A 19,454-nucleotide genomic window follows, 5' to 3' on the forward strand; every position below is an offset into this window, starting at 1 on the left:
TGATAGTCTTATGGGAACTCCTTTGTAGGTAACTGTCTCCTTTTCTCTTGCTGCTTTTAAGATTCTCTCTTTATCTTTAAACTTTGATATTTTAATTATGCTGTGTCTTGGTGTGGTCCTCCTTGGGTCCAGCTTCTTTGGGACTCTCTGAGCTTCCTGGACTTCCTGGAAGTCTATTTCCTTCGCTACATTGGGAAAGTTCTCCTTTATTGTTTTCAAATAAGTTTTCAATTTCTTGCTCTTCCTCTTCTCCCTCTGGCACCCCTATGATTCAGATGTTAGTATGTTTGGAGATGTCTCAGAGTCTTCTTATACTCTCCTTATTATTTTTTTAATACTTGTTACTTCCTTCTGTACTGGTTGACTATTTATTTCTTCCTTCCTTATGTTCCAAATCATTGATTTAAGTCCTGGTTTCCTCCCCTTCACTGTCGGTTCCCTGTGGATTTTTCTTTATTTCATTTAGTGTAGCCTTCATTTCTTCCCTTATGCGTTTGCCACACTCGATGAGTTCTCTGAGCATCCTCATCACCAGTGTTTGAACTCTGCATCTGATAGGTTGGCTATCTCCATTTCATTTGGTTCTTTTTCTGGGGTTTTGTTAGGTTCTTTCATTTGGGCCATTTTTCTTTTTCTCCTAAATTTGGCAGCCTCCCTGTGTTTGCTTCTGTGTATTAGGTAGAGCTGCTTCTACTACTTGCCTTGGCGCACTTGTTACATTGTATGGGGTGGAGCCTTAAGTATTGGCCAGGGTGGGGCAACCCGCTTCACTGCTTTGTGGTGCTGTATGTGAGAGAGGGGTCAAGGAGGGAACAATGCTGCTTACTTGGCCCTCACCCTGTTTTCCATTATTTCACCCACTTCTGGCATGCGATTGGCATCCCTCTAGTTGTTGCCCTGGAGGTGATTCCCAGAGTGGATGGGTTTGCATAAGTTCTAGAACCTTGGGGGCCCTTTTAATGGACTCGCCATGGAGACCAGCAGTTTCTTCTGCCACCCCAACTCCACTCGTTTGTACAACCAAAAGTTATGAGGCTTTATTTTCCTGGTGTTTGTACCCTGGGCTGTGTGGTCTGGCCTCAGGCTGCAATCACTCACTTCCCAGATGTACTTCTAGGTTTTTATTCACCGTACGTGAATGTGGGACTGCCTGTTCTGCTGGCCGCACAGCTGCAGCTACACTGCCACCACACCGTGACCCCTCTAACCCCCACTCCCTGACTCCGCCCCTCCTACCCATCTGGATGGGTATTTCTTCTTTAAATCCTTAGTTGTCGGACTTCCATACAGTTCTATTTTTTTGCAGTTCTGGTTGCTTTTTGTTTGAGGTTAGCTGTGTGAGGAGGCGAAGCATGTCTACTACGCCTCCATCTTGGCTGGAAGTCTTCTTTTTGTCATTACTATTCTTAAGTGTTATTGTTCAGGAATGGATTTTTCCTTATCACATTTGTTTAGCACTTTTTAAGCCCATTTAAATAAGGTCATTTGGGGGAAATTTATCTACAACATTTCTTCAAATATTTCCTTCACACTATTTTTACTTTTCTCTCTATCTGGAACTACTGCCCAGGCATTGGCATTTCTAAGTTAATTGTCCACATTTCCAAGCTTTTCCTTCACATTTTGTGTCTTTTGTGTTTTCGTACTGTGAGATTTCCACAGTCTTGTGTTCACATTTTTTTCTTCAACTACATCCATTCAATTTCACTTATTCTATTTTCATTTATTAGATTCTTTATATCATGCCTATCTTGAATGAATTCAAAAAGAGTCTGGAGGCTTTACTAGAAATAAATTACAAAAATTTATTCAAGAGTCTTAGGGTTTGCAAATCATAAATGAAACTAGGCAAAACTTCAGAAGTGTCTGAAGAAGAAAGAAAACAGGTTTTTTTTAAAAAAACATTTTATTTATTTATTTTTAGATAGAGGGGATGGGAGGGAGAAAGAAAAGGAGAAAAACATCGATGTGTGAGAGAAACACGGATTGCAAGCCCCCCACAACCACACTAGGCAGGGCAAAGTTAAGAGTTCTTATGGTGAGAAAGCCATTCTTGAGAAGAATCAGTCCTAGATTTGGGGACCTAGGATTGGCCCCAGGGCAGTTATCAGCCAAATTTCAGGTGGTCTGGAAAATGGATGACAGGTCATCTGGAAGATGGCACCAGAAAGTCTGTTTATGTCTGGTGGTGCGGATGATGGAAGTCACATAGATGTCAGGTAGACTGGTATGTGAGTCCTTCCGGGGGGTAATCAGAGAGTTATCTGGAGTTTTGACATGGTATTGAGGCAGAACCAGAAAGTTCAAAATTTAAGTACCTAGGCCAGTTAGAACAAGAATATGATCATTTCCTCATGCCTCATCCTATTTAATTTTAGTAAGTTAGCAGTTTGACTATAGTGACTCCATCTTATTTCGTTACTCTATTCCTCAATGAATATTTTTACTTAGTTGTTTTTTTTTATGATTTCTTGTTCTTATTTCATATTGCTAATATCTTCTTTCATTAACTCTTTATCTCCTACTCATGGAGCATTTTTAGACTCTGGTCCTTCTGTTCTAATGCTTCTCTTCAGATGATATGTGGCTCTGTGTGTAGTTGTTGTCCTCTGCTGCCCAGTTATTTGGCTTGTGAGCTTGTTTTCTCTTGGGGCCACAACGAGCCTGTCTCATAATATGAAATGGGAGAGGGCTGAGGCCAGGCTCAGTTTATATTGAAATCAACGATTTAGAGTGGGAAATCCAGGAACCACGAAACCCTGAATGAATCATTGTTTGATGCCAATCCACTGGTCACTTGTTTGCCTGGGTTTTAACTTTTAAGCCTGTAGAAGGAAATGACAATGTAATCTTCAATTATGGTGGGGCATGGTGGAGTCAATGCCTGAGGGCTGACAGCTTGTGTTTATTTCAATGAACTCTCCTGCATTCCCTAGTAGGGCTTTTGTATTACTAATAATGATAAACATTGCCATGGCACTATTACTGCCCACTTCTGTACCCTTGGGTCAGGCCAATGACCATCTGTCCCAAGGCACCTTAAGGGAGAGACAAGAACAGAAGGTAAAAAGTTCTCCTAGTTTGCTCTGCTGCCCAAGGCTACAGCCACCAGTACTCCCCACCCCACCCCAATCCAGCAGTCTTCTGTCTGGAGGCAGCGGGGGTGGGGGTGATTCCTTAATTTTCCCCCTTGGGTTTAGGAATCTCTCATTGTCTACTATTTCTTCAGGTTGATCTTGGGAGAGGGGGTCAGTGACCTCAGCTAGTCAGCAATCAGGGCAGGGGTCTTGTCAGTGTCTTCAACTATAACATGGGCATAATTGTTACCTCAAAGAGATGCTGAGGATTTTGGATATTTTGTATCAATGTCTAGAACAATATATTTGAAAAGTATTGGATTCTTTTTACTTTCAAAGACCTCAATCCCAACCTTTATTCTCAAAGAGGGAAGAGTATGCAGATACGCCAGTTAGCTAATTTGATGAGCAGTTTTAGCCTAACAACACTGCTCTTTGCCAGTTGTTGTTTATGTTGAGTGCTGAGCTCCCAGTGAGGTACTTAGCAACTTTTCTTATTGACTAAAACATGTTAGCACATACAGCAATCAGTTCCAAGCCTCATAAAATCAGGGTTGAACAGTTTGATAAATTTTCTTTAAAACTCTTGCTACTCAAAGTGGTCTGCAGATCAGCAATCTTAACATCACCAAGGAGCCTGCCTGACAGGCAGAATCTTGGACCTGCTCCACAATCAATGAATCAGAAACTGTATTTTCACCAGATCTCACCTGATCCACCTGCATGGTCAAGTTTGAGAAGTGCAAGATGCATCACCGGCAATGATCAAGCTTCCAGTAAAACTATACTCTTGCTTAATGTGTTATCATGTACAAAGTTGCTTTACTAGATGATTTCACTGAAATTTACCATTCCATTTCATCCCAGGCACAATGTAAAATTATTCATACTCTTTTTAATGATAAAACTGAGGTCCCGGAAGGTGGCTACTTGCCTAAAATCCTGTGGCTAGACCTAGGTTAAAGCCCACACTTGTTTCAGTGAGTAGTGTAATACTTTTTGATTATGAATAGTATGCTATTAATAGTATCTCAACATTATCATTAGTATACATGGTGATTTAAGGTAATAATTATGCTTTATTCTCATGTGTTGGAGAAAAATATAATGAACCAAAGCCTGTTTTTTTAGAGTTATTCTTGCTTAGAATGATTTTTTAAAAAGTCTTTTCAGGTACAGTATAGATATGACTAAAGTTGTGAGTGACAGTGGTTCCTACATGCCTGTTTAGCCAACACTTCCCCACTTTATATTAAAGGTGACATTCCTCTCTTTCATAGCAGTGTCAGGATTTCAATTTTAGTGGCAATTTTAACTGAGTAATTTTTATTTACTAAGAACATCCTGTGCAATGTGTTGGCACAAAGAAAAAGTTCTCTCATGACTATTTCCCTGAACAGTATTAGTATGCCAAAGATATTTTCCCTACTCTGACTTTATGATAACACAAAAATAAACAAGGCAATCATTACACTCAACCCTATTAAGAAATATTAAGAATCATCTTAAAATGTTTGTTGATAGAAATTGCAAATACACTATTTTGAAAAGGAGTTTCAAGTGTCCACTGTGGAAGCAAAGTATAGCTCTCCCCTTCATAAAGAGAAATGTGAAATGGTAACTGTACACTCTCATTGTCCGACCTTGATGAAGAGGGAACAGTAAGTCCCAATTTGATGTGGACAAGTGACCTTGCAGAGAGAAGGGTCTCACAGACTTCAAATGTATCACTCAGCTGCCTTACTAATACATTTCTTTTCTTTTCTTTTTTGTCAGTGCTGATAAGGGCAGGATAAATGATACAACCCATGGTGCTAAACTAAGAGCCTTTGATTAACAAGGCTCCAGAAAGGGCTGGGGCAAAGATAAAAATAGGACTGCATTTTGTACTCTAACCTCAATGGCAGATTCTCTAACTTCTGTGTTTTCAGACTCTCCATGTAAATACATACAGGCTCTCAGATGGCAAGCTGTTTTGCTAAAGAACTCTTTAGCAATGTATTTAACCTTTTAAATGGAATATAACCTCTTAAACCCAAAACTTGTTTTAAGACCATAGTTTATAAAACACATTTAAAATTGGATTGCATAGTCATAAACATTTTGAATGTAGCCAAGTGTTAGTTTATAAATTTGGCCTGTTTTTATTTAAGTTGTGAGGTGACTAGTTGTGCACCCCCCCTTCCAGCCCCCCCAAACAATGGTCCTTTTTTGTTCTTATAAACTACACATGCTTTTGACAATTTTCCAGTGAGGGGAGGAGGTGGGTAAAACAGTTCAGCTTGGCCTTCATGGCTGTTTCCACCAAAATGCCTTTGGCCTTTTCTTATCCAAACTCAACATAAAGATGTTTCTCCTAAATCACCACTATGACTGCAATTCAAAGCCAAGATGTCTCCATTTATCTGTTTATTTTTTGTTTCACAGACTTACTTCTAAGCTCCTGGGCTGTGGGGGAGGGGAGAAACACAAGATGCAGTCAGTCTGGCCTCTCTGTGTGATGGTGTTACCTCACCTCGATGGGATGCAGTTTATGGGTCCGTAAATGAATCACAGGCACCATTTGTTCAATAAGATCATTTTTTGCTGTAGGCCATATGCCCAAAATAACATTATAGAATTTTGTACTTTTGGCATTAAAAACAGTCAGAATACTTGTCTCACTTGCAGCATAGATTGCATGACATGCTAAATAAATTGTTAATGGAAACTAGACATAATCCCACAATAAAAGGAGACACTCATGTCCACCTGGGGCTCAGTGTGCGTGGAGAAGTTAAGTGGGCTGTGGGTAGCTCTATAAATGTAATGAGGAGCATACAAACCACAACCAGGGCATTCTGCATTTATCAGTGAAAAAAAAATCCCTGATTTTGAACTGGACAAACAGTTCTTTAACAGAGTCTATTTGAGAAAAGGTAGAATCAAAAGTATGACAATAAATCAAAACTGACATAAAACAATATTTTATTGGAGAGACAATTCACAGCACTTAATCAAATAAATCCATTTCATTCAATAATCTGCCATATTGTTTCTGGCACCATTAATACTATTGTCAGTTATTTCCCTTGGAGAGGACTATGCTTTCAAAAAAATCTGAGTTGGATTTCCACTATGTTTAACTCTAAAATATTTTACTGTACCAAAAAGCAACCCCTAATCAGAAGAGAAACAGAGGGAAAGACAGGTTTGTAGAAATTGATCTCCACCAGAAACAATTCATTGTCCATAATCTTTCAGGGTTGTGCTTTTACATGGGGACTTTTTTGGAGGAGCGGGGGAAGAGGGCTGTTTCTCATAAATGTTTGCTTAAAACACATAGCATGCCCTATTGCCGCAATTTTCAACAGGTGTGCTGCAGCACAATGGTGTGCGAAAATTAAAAAAAAAAAATTTAATCCTCACCCAAGGATAGGTTCATTGATTTTTAAAGAGACAGTTTAAGTGGGAGAGAGGAAGAAATATCGATGTGAGAGACACATTGATCAGTTGCCTCCTTAGGTACCCTGAGCAGGGACTGAACTCACAACCCTTGGGTGAAGGTGACAATGCTCCAACCAACTGAGCCACCCGGCAAGGACTTCAGCAAGAGCTTTTAAAACACACAATACCTGACTATTTAATCAGGGGCACTGACCTCTTTTCCCTTAGATTGTCAAATAAAGAAATGACAACAGCCTGGCTGGTATAGCTCAGTGGATTGAGCGTGGTCCTGCAAACCAAACCATTGCTGGTTCAATTCCCAGGCAGGGCACATGCCTGGGTTGCAGGCCAGGTCCCCAGTTCAGGATGCACAAGAGGTGACTGCACATTGATGTTTCTCTCCCTTCCTTCTTCCTTCCCTTCCCCTCTCTCTAAAAAATATATAAATAAAATATTTAAAAAAATAAAAGAAATAACAGCCAGCACAATAACTGTCTGTTATGATTCAAAATTACACCTGTTTTTTGTAGATCAGCAAAAAATATATTTTTTGAAGTGCCATGAGATGAAAAAAGTTGAAAATCACTGCCCTACTGTAACCAGTCAGTAGTAATGAGGTATAATGAGATGAATGGGTGGAAGAGGTGGTAACCAGCTGGACCACCTATGGACTAGAATCCCTAGAACAGAAATGTTTGTGTTGGAGTAAGCTAGAGCTGAAGGGAGACACCTACAGCATCTGGAGAAAGGGACCAAGAATAGGAAAGTGTGAAAAAGATACAGGTTTCCCATCAGGGGACCAATAGAAAGGTGGTACCAGCAGTCAAAGATAGTCCTGTGCTTTTCCTTGAGACAAGGTTACACTAAATGGGTCCTGCAGTTTTCATATAAAAATTGGATACTAGACAGTGAAATCAAAGTTTCCCTTCTTTGTTCAATAAACACTGATAGAACAGCTGTGTGCAAGGCAATGGGGCAGGTGCTAAAGGTAAAATAAAGCTAAGATGCAGTCCTGACTTGAAGGAGTAATCTAGCAGTAACCATCAGACCTTGCACTGTGTCCATGGGGCCTGATGGAGGGAAGTCACTTTGGTTGGCAGAATCAAGGAAGGAATTCTCTAGTTCTCTCCTCTTGGGTGTCAGCATGTCCTTTTGCCTTTATGTATCTGCTCAGCCTGCCTGGTTCCAGGTACTTGCTTATCTTCCTTATCTTTCTTGGTAGTGTGAGAAATGAAAATTTGAGAGGATAAGATCTTGCCTCACTGGTGCTAACAAATGCATATGGAATTGATACATTGTGGACGTGTTTACTCCCCCTTGGTCCAGAAAGGTGGAAAAATTTTGGGAAAAGAGAGCTAAGATGGTTGTAAGGTGTTTTAGTCAGAAGATGGAAGCAAGGGTACACCAACAAACAAATTTAGTACATGGTTTAAACCAGATGATAGGGAGAGAGCACCAACATAACCAAGGACTTCAAGAAGGTAGCTGGAAGCCCTCTGCCAAATAGGTTAGTTTGCAGAATAGGACAGCTAAAATTTTTTCCTATTATCTATTCAAGCTCAACCAGAGCATATGAAAAAATGAATAACTGGAGAGTCTTAACTTTCTAGAAAATAGAAAGATGGAGTAAACAAAGCACACCCCCAAAAAGGTGAGGTTGGATGCCAAAGTGTAGAGACAGCTTCTGAATATGTTCTTTAAGGTTTTTTGGGGTGCTTTGGTTTGTAAGCAATCAAGATGGAGAGGGAGGCTATCCCAAAGAGGAAAGTCTGTAGGAACCAGAGTAGTTGAGCCCGAGCATTCGTGATGCCTTTAGACCTAAAAAAAGAAAAGAAAAATTTAACTGCCAGAATTTTAATATTATGGTTTCATAGGAGTTACTGTCTTCTATTTTTTTTTTAAATAATGTACTCCTTCTAACTACTTTCATTGGGTTTATTTTGCCATTTTCTCCAGCTTCTTAACTCAAATGCTTAGTTGATTTATTCTCATTTTTCTTGTGCATTTAGGATGGTACGCTCTTCCCTGAGAAACAGTCTGGCCACTGCCTAGAGCACTGTATTATACCACTGTCTCTCACGTGATTTTGATGAGTGGATAGGGTTAAAGTAGCACTTTAGAGCAAGTGTTTTGAAGAAAGACCAGATGTGAATCTTAGCATGGCCAACTATCCGCTGCGACCCTGGGCAAGTCACTCATTCTTTAGACAAGTTTCGTTGTTTAAAAAAAATAGGAATAATGGTATTTATCTCATCAAATTTGAGATGATTTATGAGATAATGGACACAAAGTGCTTAGTAAAGGGCTTGACATACAGTAATAATAAACACCTGTAACTAAACTGCTTAAAACAAAGCTCAAAAGAAAATGACCCAATTGAAGCGAGTGGCGTGCTATAGTTTCATCTGTATATAAATAAGTCTCATATGAATGACTTTTAATTGAAAACAAAATTTAAAAACAATATATGTAAAAATGATACACAGTTGATCCTTGAACAAAGTAGAGGCTAAAGGAACTGACCCTTCCACATAGTTGAAATCTGTGTATAACTTCTGACTCCTGCAAAATTTAACCACAGTTGGCCCTTTATATTTGCAGGGGATTGGTCCCAGGAACCCTCGGAAATACGGAAAACAGAGGATGCTCAAGTCCCTTGTATAAAATGGCATAGAACAATGCAAACAGTCGGCCCTCCACATCTGTGGATTCCGAAATGTGGATTGAAGACACTATTTTCAATCAGCAGTTGGTTGAAACCACAGATGTGAAACCCATGAATATGGAGGGCTGACTGTATGTATTGAAAAAAAAGAAAACCCAACATGTTCTTTAAGTGTCAAGTGTCAATAACAAATGAAAGGAGAAAAATCATATGATAGTCTTAATAAATGAAGAAGCATCCGATAAATTTCAAAATCCATTCGGATCTAAGGTCTTAGCAAACCTAGAAATGTTAGAATGGAACTTCCTTATTCTGATAGTGGAGACATACACAACTCTAGAAAAGACATGATACAAAATGTTACAAGCTTTCCCTTTGATCAGGAACAAGGCAAAAATGCCTACTACCACCATTTCTAGTCACTACTATGTTGGAAGTACTAACCAGTGCAATATGAAAAGAATCCTAAATAAAAGACATTCAGAATTAGTCCTTGCTGGTGTGGTTCAGTGGATTTAGCACCAGCCTGTGAACCAAAGGGTTGCCAGTTCGATTCCTAGTTAGGGCACATGCCTGGGTTGTAGGCCAGGTCCCCAGTGAGGGGGTGAGTGAGTGAGAGGCAACCACACATTGATGTTTCTTTCCCTCTCTTTCTCCTTCCTGTCCCTATCTCTAGAAATAAATAAATAAAATCTAAAAAAAATATGTGCAGAATTGAAAGGAAGAAATAAAACTGTTTATATAGTGTTACTTACAATAGTAAAAACTAGACTTAAAAGTCCATCACAATGGGAATTCGTTAAATACAGAAATACATAAATATTGAGGTACATCCACATACAGACTGCTATGCACTAACAAAATGAATGAGACAAACTTACATGTATAGACATGGAAAAATAGGAATAAATGCCAAGGAGAAAAGTTATGGAAGAGTGTATATACATATATACACTATTCTATATACATATATATGTATATATACACATGTATTTATGTAGGTATACACACACACACACACATAAGATGATGGCTATAAAGTAAAACATATAGTCCAATCTTAACTCTGGTTAAAAGGAATTCACCAATTCATTATTACTGCTGGATGGTGGGATGTGGGATGCTACATATACACAATATGACTTTACATATTAAATCATTCACTTGAATTTATTCATTCATTCATAACCTAGAAGGAATGCTTATTTTGTTTTATAGTGACCAACAATACATTGCAACATGTTAGACCATAAAGAAATGATTTCAAAAACAAAATAATGGTGACTGAACTTCTCCATATTTGTTCTCCCTCCACCCTTCAAGAACTGGATAGGAGGATGTTAATGAGTATTTTGGTTTTCATTAGAGGTTCTAAACCAAGAACAAAATAGGTGTCAAGTACTCCAACAATGTAAGTTGAGGGGCTGTACCACTCACCTTTCAGCTAAGATTTCACTGAGAGGCTGAAGAGGCCATTGGAAAGAGGCACTAGTGTGCTGTGGCATTTCTTATAATAAGTGAAGCCCAAAGAACAGCTTCAACAGAACCACAAGGACAGCATGACAAGAATCCCCTGGAATTTAGGGGAAGAGATTAACATCTGATTTAAACTTGAAAGACTAGTTGGCTTGCCTGCTGGGTACAAGGCTGCACTGTGAACAGCATGCACGTGCAGATTCAGCCCAGTGGCGGGACAAAGAAACTGTTCCTTGTGGAAGGACATTGGATGTGGATGGGCTTAAAAGGGACCCGGGCTTAGAGGCCTGACTGAATGGAAGAAGAGAACTCAATAAAAGAGAATTTTCCCCCAATCATAGATCCCGAGGAGAAACTGCAATGGTACACTGGAGGATGTGTCTGAAGAAACCAGCAGGGGAACTGCAGAAGGGAGATCCCAAGTGATGAGCGGTTTCACAAACACCCACCAGGGCCCCTCTGGAGCGAAGAGTCAACACTGGGTATGCAGCATCCTCAGCACCCAGCTGCTGATCACAAGGCAGACTGTGCCCTCTTGCCCCTAACAGCTCCCACAACCTCAGGCCACAAGCAGCTGCTAATGAATAGAAAAAGAGGTGGAGAAGAGACATCAAATCCCCTCTCTTCCCCACAGCAGGCTCCTGAGCACCAGCTTGATGAGAGCAGACATTCTGAATAGATAATAGTTTCCAGTTTTAGCTCTGGCTGGTGTGGCTCAGTGGATTGAGTGCTGGCCTGTGAACCAGAGGGTCTCTGGTTCAATTCCCAGTCAGGGCAGATGCCTGGGTTGTGGCCTGGGTCCCCAGGGGGGGAGATAGGCTGCCACACATTGATGTTTCTCTCCTTCTCTTTAAAGAAAAGAAAGAAAAAAGTTTCCAGTTTTAGTAAATTGATTGGACTATACTATAAAATATCACAAGGAAACCCTATGGAACTGCTTCAGATTTCATCCAGGCCTAGGGTGGGAGATAAGACAACAATCTATACGGTGAGTGTATTTGGAGAGGGGTGAGAAAGAATAAAGCTGGTTTCTGTTCCTCTCCTGGAAACTCTAGCTTGTTTAATCAACCAGAAGATAGAGTACCATCCATTTAAAGCACTTAGCAATGTCTGGCATAGTGCATACACAATAAATATTAATTACTTTTTATTAACAGAACACAGTAATAATAAAATACCATATTTTCCACTTTTAGAAGTAATACAGCAATAATAGAGGTGAAAGTTAGTCTTGATCAGAAAAATATCAACTGCCAAGCAGTTTGGCATGACTATCTATAACCATCTCTTTCATTACATCATACTTTCTGTATATGCTACATGAAGTACAAACATGAAGAGAATCTTTCCTAGTACACTCACACAGTATTAGCCTACACTGGCAACTGCTGAGCGGCATTTAGTCAAGTGGCTTTTAACTTGCATTTACTACCTGTGGAGCTTGCAAAAATAACACAATCCCATGTCTGAAGCAAGGCCAACCAGATCAGGATCTTGTGGGTCTGGAAACCAGGCCTGTGTATTTTGAAAAAGCTCCTCAGGTGACTCAGTTGTGAAACTAGGACTGAGAATCATCAGCCCCAGTCAGTAACTAAGCCTTTTCAAACTAGAAGGCAGCTTCCTAATCTTTGTTCTTGTTGGTGCAAATACAGAGAATTTTTAATAAAAAAGAAAAGTCATCTAAATTAAGTAACTAAATAACGGGTTAACTAACACAAATGAAATGAATTCATTTATTAAATATTTATTGACTACTTCCTCTGAGCTAGGCTCGGTATTAGGTGTGGGGATTCGACTCTACCCTTAGAATGCTCTCAGCCTACAAGTACATGAATTATTTAAATGGGGCTACTCTCAACTTATATCAGAAACTAAGAGAAAAGTGACAAGTACCTATTAAAAACACTTACTTGCACAATACCATGGCATACAAAGACTCTCCCACATGAATCAGCCAGGCAAGCCAATACCTGAAACAAAGTCAGCCTAGTTTAAGGTGATGGTTATTTGCTGATGAAATCTAATATAGAAACCTCAAAAAGAAGGTGCTTTAATGTGAACTAGCACCATTCTTAGGTATCTAAAGGCAACTGCAGGCCTCCCAAGTCTACAGGAAGACTGGAACTGCAGTGGTCCAATCCCATTGCTGCTGCTCTCCTTACCCATTGTGTAGGAGGGTGTGATGGTGGTCCACCAAGTACTGAGTGAAGAGGCCCAGGGGCCCTAGGCTCTGATAAGGAATACTTTGAGGCCAGAAGACAACCCACTGAAAGAGAACCAAAGGCACAGAACACCTATTAGGTCACTTAAGTCACTGTATTTGAGAGAGGCTATGAAATAATCCTGATTCTACAACAGCAAGGACAGAACAAAAAAAATTTCTGAACTAAGTCTTATGGGGTTCCACACTTGACTTCTATTTTCTAAAATATATTCTAGTGGGAGATTTATGCTGAGGAAACTATGTGGTTATCAGACTCATTGCCCAGGTTGGATGACTTCTATTCTTAATGAATTCCACCAGAAGATTTTTTAATAAAGTTTATTAACAAATTTTAAGAGCTTATGTGTCCTGGCTAGCTTCTTTACTGCACAAACTATGGCTTGAGCCAAACCCCCATTTAATTTACAATCCCTTTCTCTTCTTTCATCTTTTCTACCTCTAAAACTGTGACTGATTCACTGCACAGAACTGGAAAATAAGTAAGATCAGGTTTACTAAGTGCTAATAGCAACTACTTAATCACATAAGATTTTTGTAATCTTACCAACTTTCCCTGTCAATTAGGCTTTTGAGAATAATTAAGTCCCAATAGATCTAAAATTTATTATCCCATACAGATTTCAGCCAAGAGCAGTACTACCTCTCCCATTATGGTGTTACACACCTAAAATTTAAATAAAGCATAAAACCAAGTCATCCTCCCAAACCAAGGAGAATGGGATGGGCAGCGTCCACCAGCTCCACAATATCCCAATATGAAGCCACCAAAGCTTTCCTCCATTTATATCCCAACTACTCAGAGATGTAGAATCAAAGAACAGAAGTGCACCTTTGAAATTTTTCAGTTCAACACCTCCGTTTTACACATGGGGAGATCAGCACAAAGGTGGTCAGATTTCACAACAAACAACTATGTGGACAAAACATTTCTAATCCTCAGTCTCCAGGACCTACCGGGAAATGTCCAAATAGTTTTGCCTTCATTCAAAATTATACCAAGTCAGTTCCCCAACCGACTTTTCCAGTTTTGCCCGTTGTCTTTTAAATGAACTGTCAGCAAGACAAGAGTCGCTCCTTCTCTCAAGTAGAGATCCTCTGCCTTCTTGGTTCCACATCCGTGCCATAACATTTATATCCTCTCTATTCCTTCTTACCAATTAAATCCTACTCATTCTTTAGGTTTATCTTCGTTCCCTAAGCAATTCCAACTGCCTCAAACATTCTGCTTCGGAAGTCCTATCCTGTCTTGGAAAGCCTACGGCAGTCTGTAAACCTGACTTTACAGACTGCCTCGAGAGTTCTGAGACTGAGGTAAAACGCAGTAACCGTGGAGCAAACACAAAGGCAGAAACCCTCTATAAAGCAGAAAATGGGATATAAGGCTATTGAACTTCCGCTTACTGCAGTAACCTTGGCAACCACTACCAGCGCAAGCGCAAGACAGCGCTCCCAAGGAGCCCCTCGCCCTACGAGAGCCTGGCGGGTCCAAACAGATGCCCCGCCCCTCCCGACTCCTCACCGTGAAATATCCTAGCCCGAAGATGGTGACCAGCGAGGGCACGGGTCTGGCTGTACGGAAGTAGGCGGTGGCAGCCTTGCCGGCCTCTGACTTTGTCACCACCATTTTGAAAGATGTGGACACTGAGCTGTGGGGTGGAGAGCAGTACCTGCTCCCGCCCCCACACAAGGAAAGCCTGAGTAGCTGGTTTCTCAGGGCCTCCTGCGTCGGCTAAAGGCGCGGGCAGACCGGTGCGCCTGTGTCTTTTTCCGGAATCTAGTCTCCCTCAGCCGAGAGCGCCTGGGTGCAGGGTTGCACCTGCGCAGCCAGTCCTGGCAGGCCCTGATCGTGCGTTGAATGGGGCTCTCGCTCCCTTCGCTGCCTTTACCGTGTAATAGCCAAAGGAGAGGGTGATGATGGTGAACCAGAACAGACTGCCCCTCTGGAAGTATCCTTTATTGTCCGTCGCCGTCCTCATCGCTGCAGCACGTCCCTGGCAGTGAGCGGCAGGGTACCGCTTCCCGGGTAGAAGGAGGTCGCGTGGGGGGCGGGGCCTGGCCAGCGCTCCTCCTTCCCTCTGCCTCTCGCCTCCGGGGCGGGAGAAGGTTCTGCGAGTTCGGCAACTGCAAGAGAGATTCTTACTGGATTCTGGACGGGTGGGCTGGACGTCATCTGCAGGGTAGAACCCCCTCTCCCTCAGTGTCACTTTGCCGCGTTTAAGATAAAGGTGTGAAAGTAGGTGCTGCTTTACACACGTCTAATAACCACGAGTCTAATTTTTGAACTTCAGCTGGGCTGGCTCTGTGAGAAACGACGCTGTTCCTTTTCATTAGACGTGTGGAACCGCAGGGCCCAGCAGTCAGGGGCTGTGGAGTAGATATCCTGGGTTTAAGCCCTGGCTCTGCCGCTAGTTCTTTAGCATAAACTTAGACTAGTTTCGTAACCCGTCTATGCCTTAATTTATCTCCTAACTCGTCCTTTCCATTTGTGGACGGCGCGGCTAAATTCCTTATCCTCCAGGTATGCTGCATTGCCATCCCCTCCGGGTTGGCAGAGATATCTCTTACTCCATTGTATGCTTTATCTCTCTCCCCTCTAGATGGATTGATTAATGACCTAAACATTGAAAATAGTGAAGAAAATATGGAGGAGAGTTTTACAATTTTTGAGAAAGGGGAAACTTCTGAGCAAGCTATTAAAATTTAAAGCCCTAGAGGGAAAGATTGAACATTTAACTGCATCTAAATTTCAATTTCATTCTTATGAAAGTCACTATAAAACTGAAAGACCTAGACGAGTGAGTTCTTTAACTTGTATAATAGATGAGTAAAGGATATGAATTGGACATACTTAAAAGAGAAGACAGGAATGGCCAAGAAACATGAAAAGATGTTCAACTTTAAGGCAATTTGGGAAGTGCGAAATAAAGCAAAAGTAAGATACTGTTTTTACTCATAAGATTGGCCTAGGGAGTATTATGACACACTATAAAGAACTATAACTAAAAACATTTGGTATTTGTCATACAAATGAGCCAATGAAAAATGGTACTCCAGAGATAGATCTGACCCAAACATTTATGGTAAAACTAACATTTAAAATTAAGAGGGAAAGAATGAATTATTCATTATTTTTTTCCCGTGTGATTGGTTACCTATGTGGGAAAAATATTTTAAACTCTGCCATCAACCTGACACAAACACAATGGGGTATCATGAGGTGCAGAGATAATAGTCCCCCTAAGGGAGTGCTGATGATGTCGTGTGGGATGGGTATGTACTAATACAGCCAAAAACAAACCCCTAAAAAAAAAACCCCACACTTTCACAGAAACATGGAAGCGGGGAGAGTTGTACACAAATTAATGGAAATATGGATAGCATTGTATGTCTAGAGAATTAGGAACAATCTATTGTTGCAAGAAGGAACAATGTGAAATTAAGTGAAGGAAGGTGAAGCTGAAGAGGCAGGTAGTAGGGTTCTGGTCGTTAATCGTGTTAGGTGTCAAACTTTTGATTTGACCTCTTAGCCAAGGTAAGTCAGTGAAGTGTTTTTTTTTTTTTTTTTTTTTTTAATCAGTGGAGTGAAAATATCTGGTATACACTAGATGGAGATAAAATTGAAAGCAGATGAAGGGTTGATAAAGTAAAATAATGGAAATGGAAAAAAAGGTTATGTCATTCACTCAAATATTCAAAAAATATTTCTGGGGACCCGTTTAGTGTTAGGTGCACTGCTAGGCTCTGGAGATACAACAGTGAACAACACAAATGCAGCCCAGGCTTCATGGTAGACACCTTGTAGTCCTGATGACAAATCAATATGGATTTATTGGAGGCAGCATAACAATTTTTTATTTTTAGATTGAGAGACAGAGAGGAAGGGAGGGGGGAGAGAAAGAGAGGAAGAAGGAGGAACATCGATTTGTTGTTCCACTTATTCATGCATTCACTGGTTGATACCTGTATGTGCCATGAGGGAGAATTGAACCCACAACCCTGGCATATGGGGTGATGCACCAAGCAACTGAGTTGCCTGTCAGGGCTTTAACTTAATGTTTTAATAAACTGACAACTTTAACTTCAAAGAATGAGATCTTGCATTTAGAGGTTACAGAAGAAATGTCCACAGGACATTAAATTAACGAAGGAAGGGTGGGGGCAGATTGATCTGGTAGTGTGAGATGAAACTAGTGTGTGCTAGTCCTGCTTACAAATCTTCAAATAATGATTGATGATTATGATTAGGTTTTATGCAGGATTTTGGCCTATGAAACACTGATTATTTTAAATATATACTTGGGAAGTGGTTAGTTTAGAGGTGGCATGAAGGGATATTTCAATAACTGTTAGCTATTTCTACTACTGTTACATTTTAATGGTAAGTGCTGTGATATAGGAGGATGAGGTGAGCAAATGGCTAAAATTTATATCAAATCATCTCAACTAAACCTAGTGTGTTCTAAGCTAATTTGCTGAATCATCAGTTTGCCAAATTTATCAAGTTTATGTGTGGCTTAAATACTTTAAAAGGGATGTTAGATAGCTTTGTCAGACACGTTTATTCTTGGTTATGGAGTAACTTTTCTGTTTATGTATATGAATATTTTGTGAATCCTTTAAAATGTCATTTCTTGGGTTTTTGACTTTTAGAATTTTTAAAGGTTTTTAAGGCCAATTTCTCAGGTAGAATATTGTATTAGTTAGGATTAGATATGGCCGTGAGAAAGCAAACCCTTATTTTTCTTCCTCAAATCCAGATGTTGTCTTCCAGGGCTGGTTTGGGGGCTGCCATAGGGTGCTGTTGCCTGTTCTTGTTGTACCCCTACGAGGCTGGCACCTTGTGCCTGGCCTTCCCAGACATCCTCACTCCTGGGTTAATAATTGTGGATACTTCTGCACACTGCATACAATTTGACAGAGGTTGTTGCAGAACAGACCCGGGGCAGGGGGGTTCGAATGATATACTATTACCGAATGGACCCACCCTTGTGCTCCGGGGACCCTCCCCCGCACCCCATACTAGGTTTGCCTTGCCCACTGCCAGGAAAAGACGTCTCTCAATGCCAGAGATTGGTGAAAAGAAAAGGGATTATTTATTTAAAAAGTTATACAGACTTAGAGTAATGACTTAATAGCTTCATTAAAAATACTGAAGTCCTTTAGAATACCCACAAATGCACACAGTCCTTCCTTCTCCCTCTGCCCAGTCCAGGGTACCATATCTCAGGAAAAGAAGTAGAAGTCCATGGTTCAGGCAGCCCCTCAGTTGGCACCATCAGCTGTGTCGCCGCTAGTTAATCCAAAACCGTGTGGCACTTTCTCATGGCCCACCAGCAAGAGTCCTTTCACCCCTTTTCTTCCACGCAAAGTCTCTCCTGTGTCCTAAGCCACGTGGCAAAAGGGAGCATCCTAAAGCTTCACGGTCCCAAATTTCACCAAAGCCGCATGGTCCCAAAAAGCACCCTGCATGGCTCCTGCACCTGGGTTTAAATCCCAGCACCAATTGTCCTCTGGAGCACCATTTCCAACCCCTCCCACAATCAGTTACACCTGCCGACATTCCCATATTCTTCCAGCTTTACTGGGCTGCCATAGTAAGTACGGGCAGGTGTAACTCCATGGTATGGAGCCAATCATCTGCAAGCTTGCAAGCTTTTATGCAGGTGCTGTACCCAGAGGGAGTTGCCTCCCAGTTGCATCATGGGTTGAGGTTACTCCCATCCCCCTGGCTCAAAGCATGGCCACAGCTATTTAAGATATCTATGAAACCGGTTAAAGGTTATAGATATGTTAAATGACCGTTCTAGAGGTTATCTGCAAAAATTGCTATTCAAAACAACTCTCAATGGCCCTGCTCCATTTGTCCCATCCCCCAGCTCAGACTTGTGAGGATAAGGACATCCTATATATATATTTTTCTAATATTTCCTGGACACCCTGAGTTCTGGACCCCATTACAAATCCCCATTTGGGCCCCCCACCTTGGCTACACCGTGTTACAAGGTCACCTTCTCACAAATATATAGTATTTATATATACTATAGGGTAGGATTGGAAGGAAGTGAAAATGCCTAATAATTTTCCTTTGAGCACATACATCAAGAGAGAAAAGAGCACCGAGAGCAGGGGTGTCAAACCCATTTCACTGGGGGCCACATCAGCCTCGCAGTTGCCTTCAAAGGGCTGAATGTAATTTTAGGACTGTATACATGTAACTGCTCCTTAACAGTTAAGCGAAAGCTTGGTGCTGCCGGGTAGGAACAAGGTGCGGGGCCGGATAAAACAAGGTGAGGGGCTGGATTTGGCCCGCAGGCCTTGTGTTAACCACCTGTGATCTAGAGGCAAGTGCAACGTCTTTGTAAAAATAAAAAACAAAGAAAAAGTGACCTAAATTTGGATACAATAAACACATTATTGCTAATCTTGGCCTAGAACAATTGTGTAACACAGTAGTAGACACTCAGAAATATTTATTGAATAAATGAATGAGTGAAATAATTCTATTTCAAACATCTGTATACTAGGAAAACATTACATTTTTGAAGTAGGCAACCTGAGGACACACCAGATTTGGGGACATTCAAGT

General features: G+C 40.9%; 2 protein-coding genes across 4 annotated transcripts in view; one reads left to right on the forward strand and one right to left on the reverse strand.

The window, feature by feature from the left end:
* Nucleotides 1-6,027: 6,027 nt before the first annotated feature.
* Nucleotides 6,028-14,913, reverse strand: TMEM254 (transmembrane protein 254). Of its 3 annotated transcripts, none has more exons than XM_024561356.3 (4): nucleotides 14,755-14,913; nucleotides 12,807-12,910; nucleotides 12,555-12,614; nucleotides 6,028-8,321 (listed from the first exon to the last, which is right to left on the reverse strand). In XM_024561356.3, exons 1-4 carry the CDS (start codon nucleotides 14,842-14,844, stop codon nucleotides 8,201-8,203), a joined length of 375 nt encoding a protein of 124 aa, XP_024417124.2. In that variant the 5' UTR covers nucleotides 14,845-14,913; the 3' UTR covers nucleotides 6,028-8,200. The 3 variants fall into 3 exon arrangements, with proteins under 3 accessions (XP_024417124.2, XP_024417126.1, XP_024417125.1); XM_024561358.4 differs by lacking the exon at nucleotides 14,755-14,913 and adding an exon at nucleotides 14,388-14,656; XM_024561357.4 differs by lacking the exon at nucleotides 14,755-14,913 and adding an exon at nucleotides 13,823-14,307.
* An 806-nt stretch (nucleotides 14,914-15,719) lies between these two features.
* Nucleotides 15,720-19,454, forward strand: part of LOC112305571 (pulmonary surfactant-associated protein D) — a 32,846-nt gene continuing 29,111 nt past the window's right edge. Inside the window, exon 1 of the mRNA XM_053923426.1 lies at nucleotides 15,720-15,800. Within this exon, the coding sequence (XP_053779401.1) occupies nucleotides 15,735-15,800 (66 nt within the window). The 5' untranslated portion in view covers nucleotides 15,720-15,734. The remainder of the gene's footprint in view (nucleotides 15,801-19,454) is intronic.

The sequence above is a fragment of the Desmodus rotundus genome, chromosome 4 (assembly GCF_022682495.2).
Source record: "Desmodus rotundus isolate HL8 chromosome 4, HLdesRot8A.1, whole genome shotgun sequence".
Classification (NCBI taxonomy): domain Eukaryota; kingdom Metazoa; phylum Chordata; class Mammalia; order Chiroptera; family Phyllostomidae; genus Desmodus; species Desmodus rotundus.

Coding starts and splice junctions, on each gene's coding strand:
- TMEM254 (XM_024561358.4), bottom strand. CDS start 14,492: ATGGTGGTGACAAAGTCAGAGGCCGGCAAGGCTGCCACCGCCTACTTC. Junction 12,615..12,806: donor CACACCCTCCTACACAATGG/GTAAGGAGAGCA, acceptor ACTTTGTTTCAG/GTATTGGCTTGCCTGGCTGA. Junction 8,322..12,554: donor TATGCCATGGTATTGTGCAA/GTAAGTGTTTTT, acceptor TTCTTTTTTTAG/GTCTAAAGGCATCACGAATG.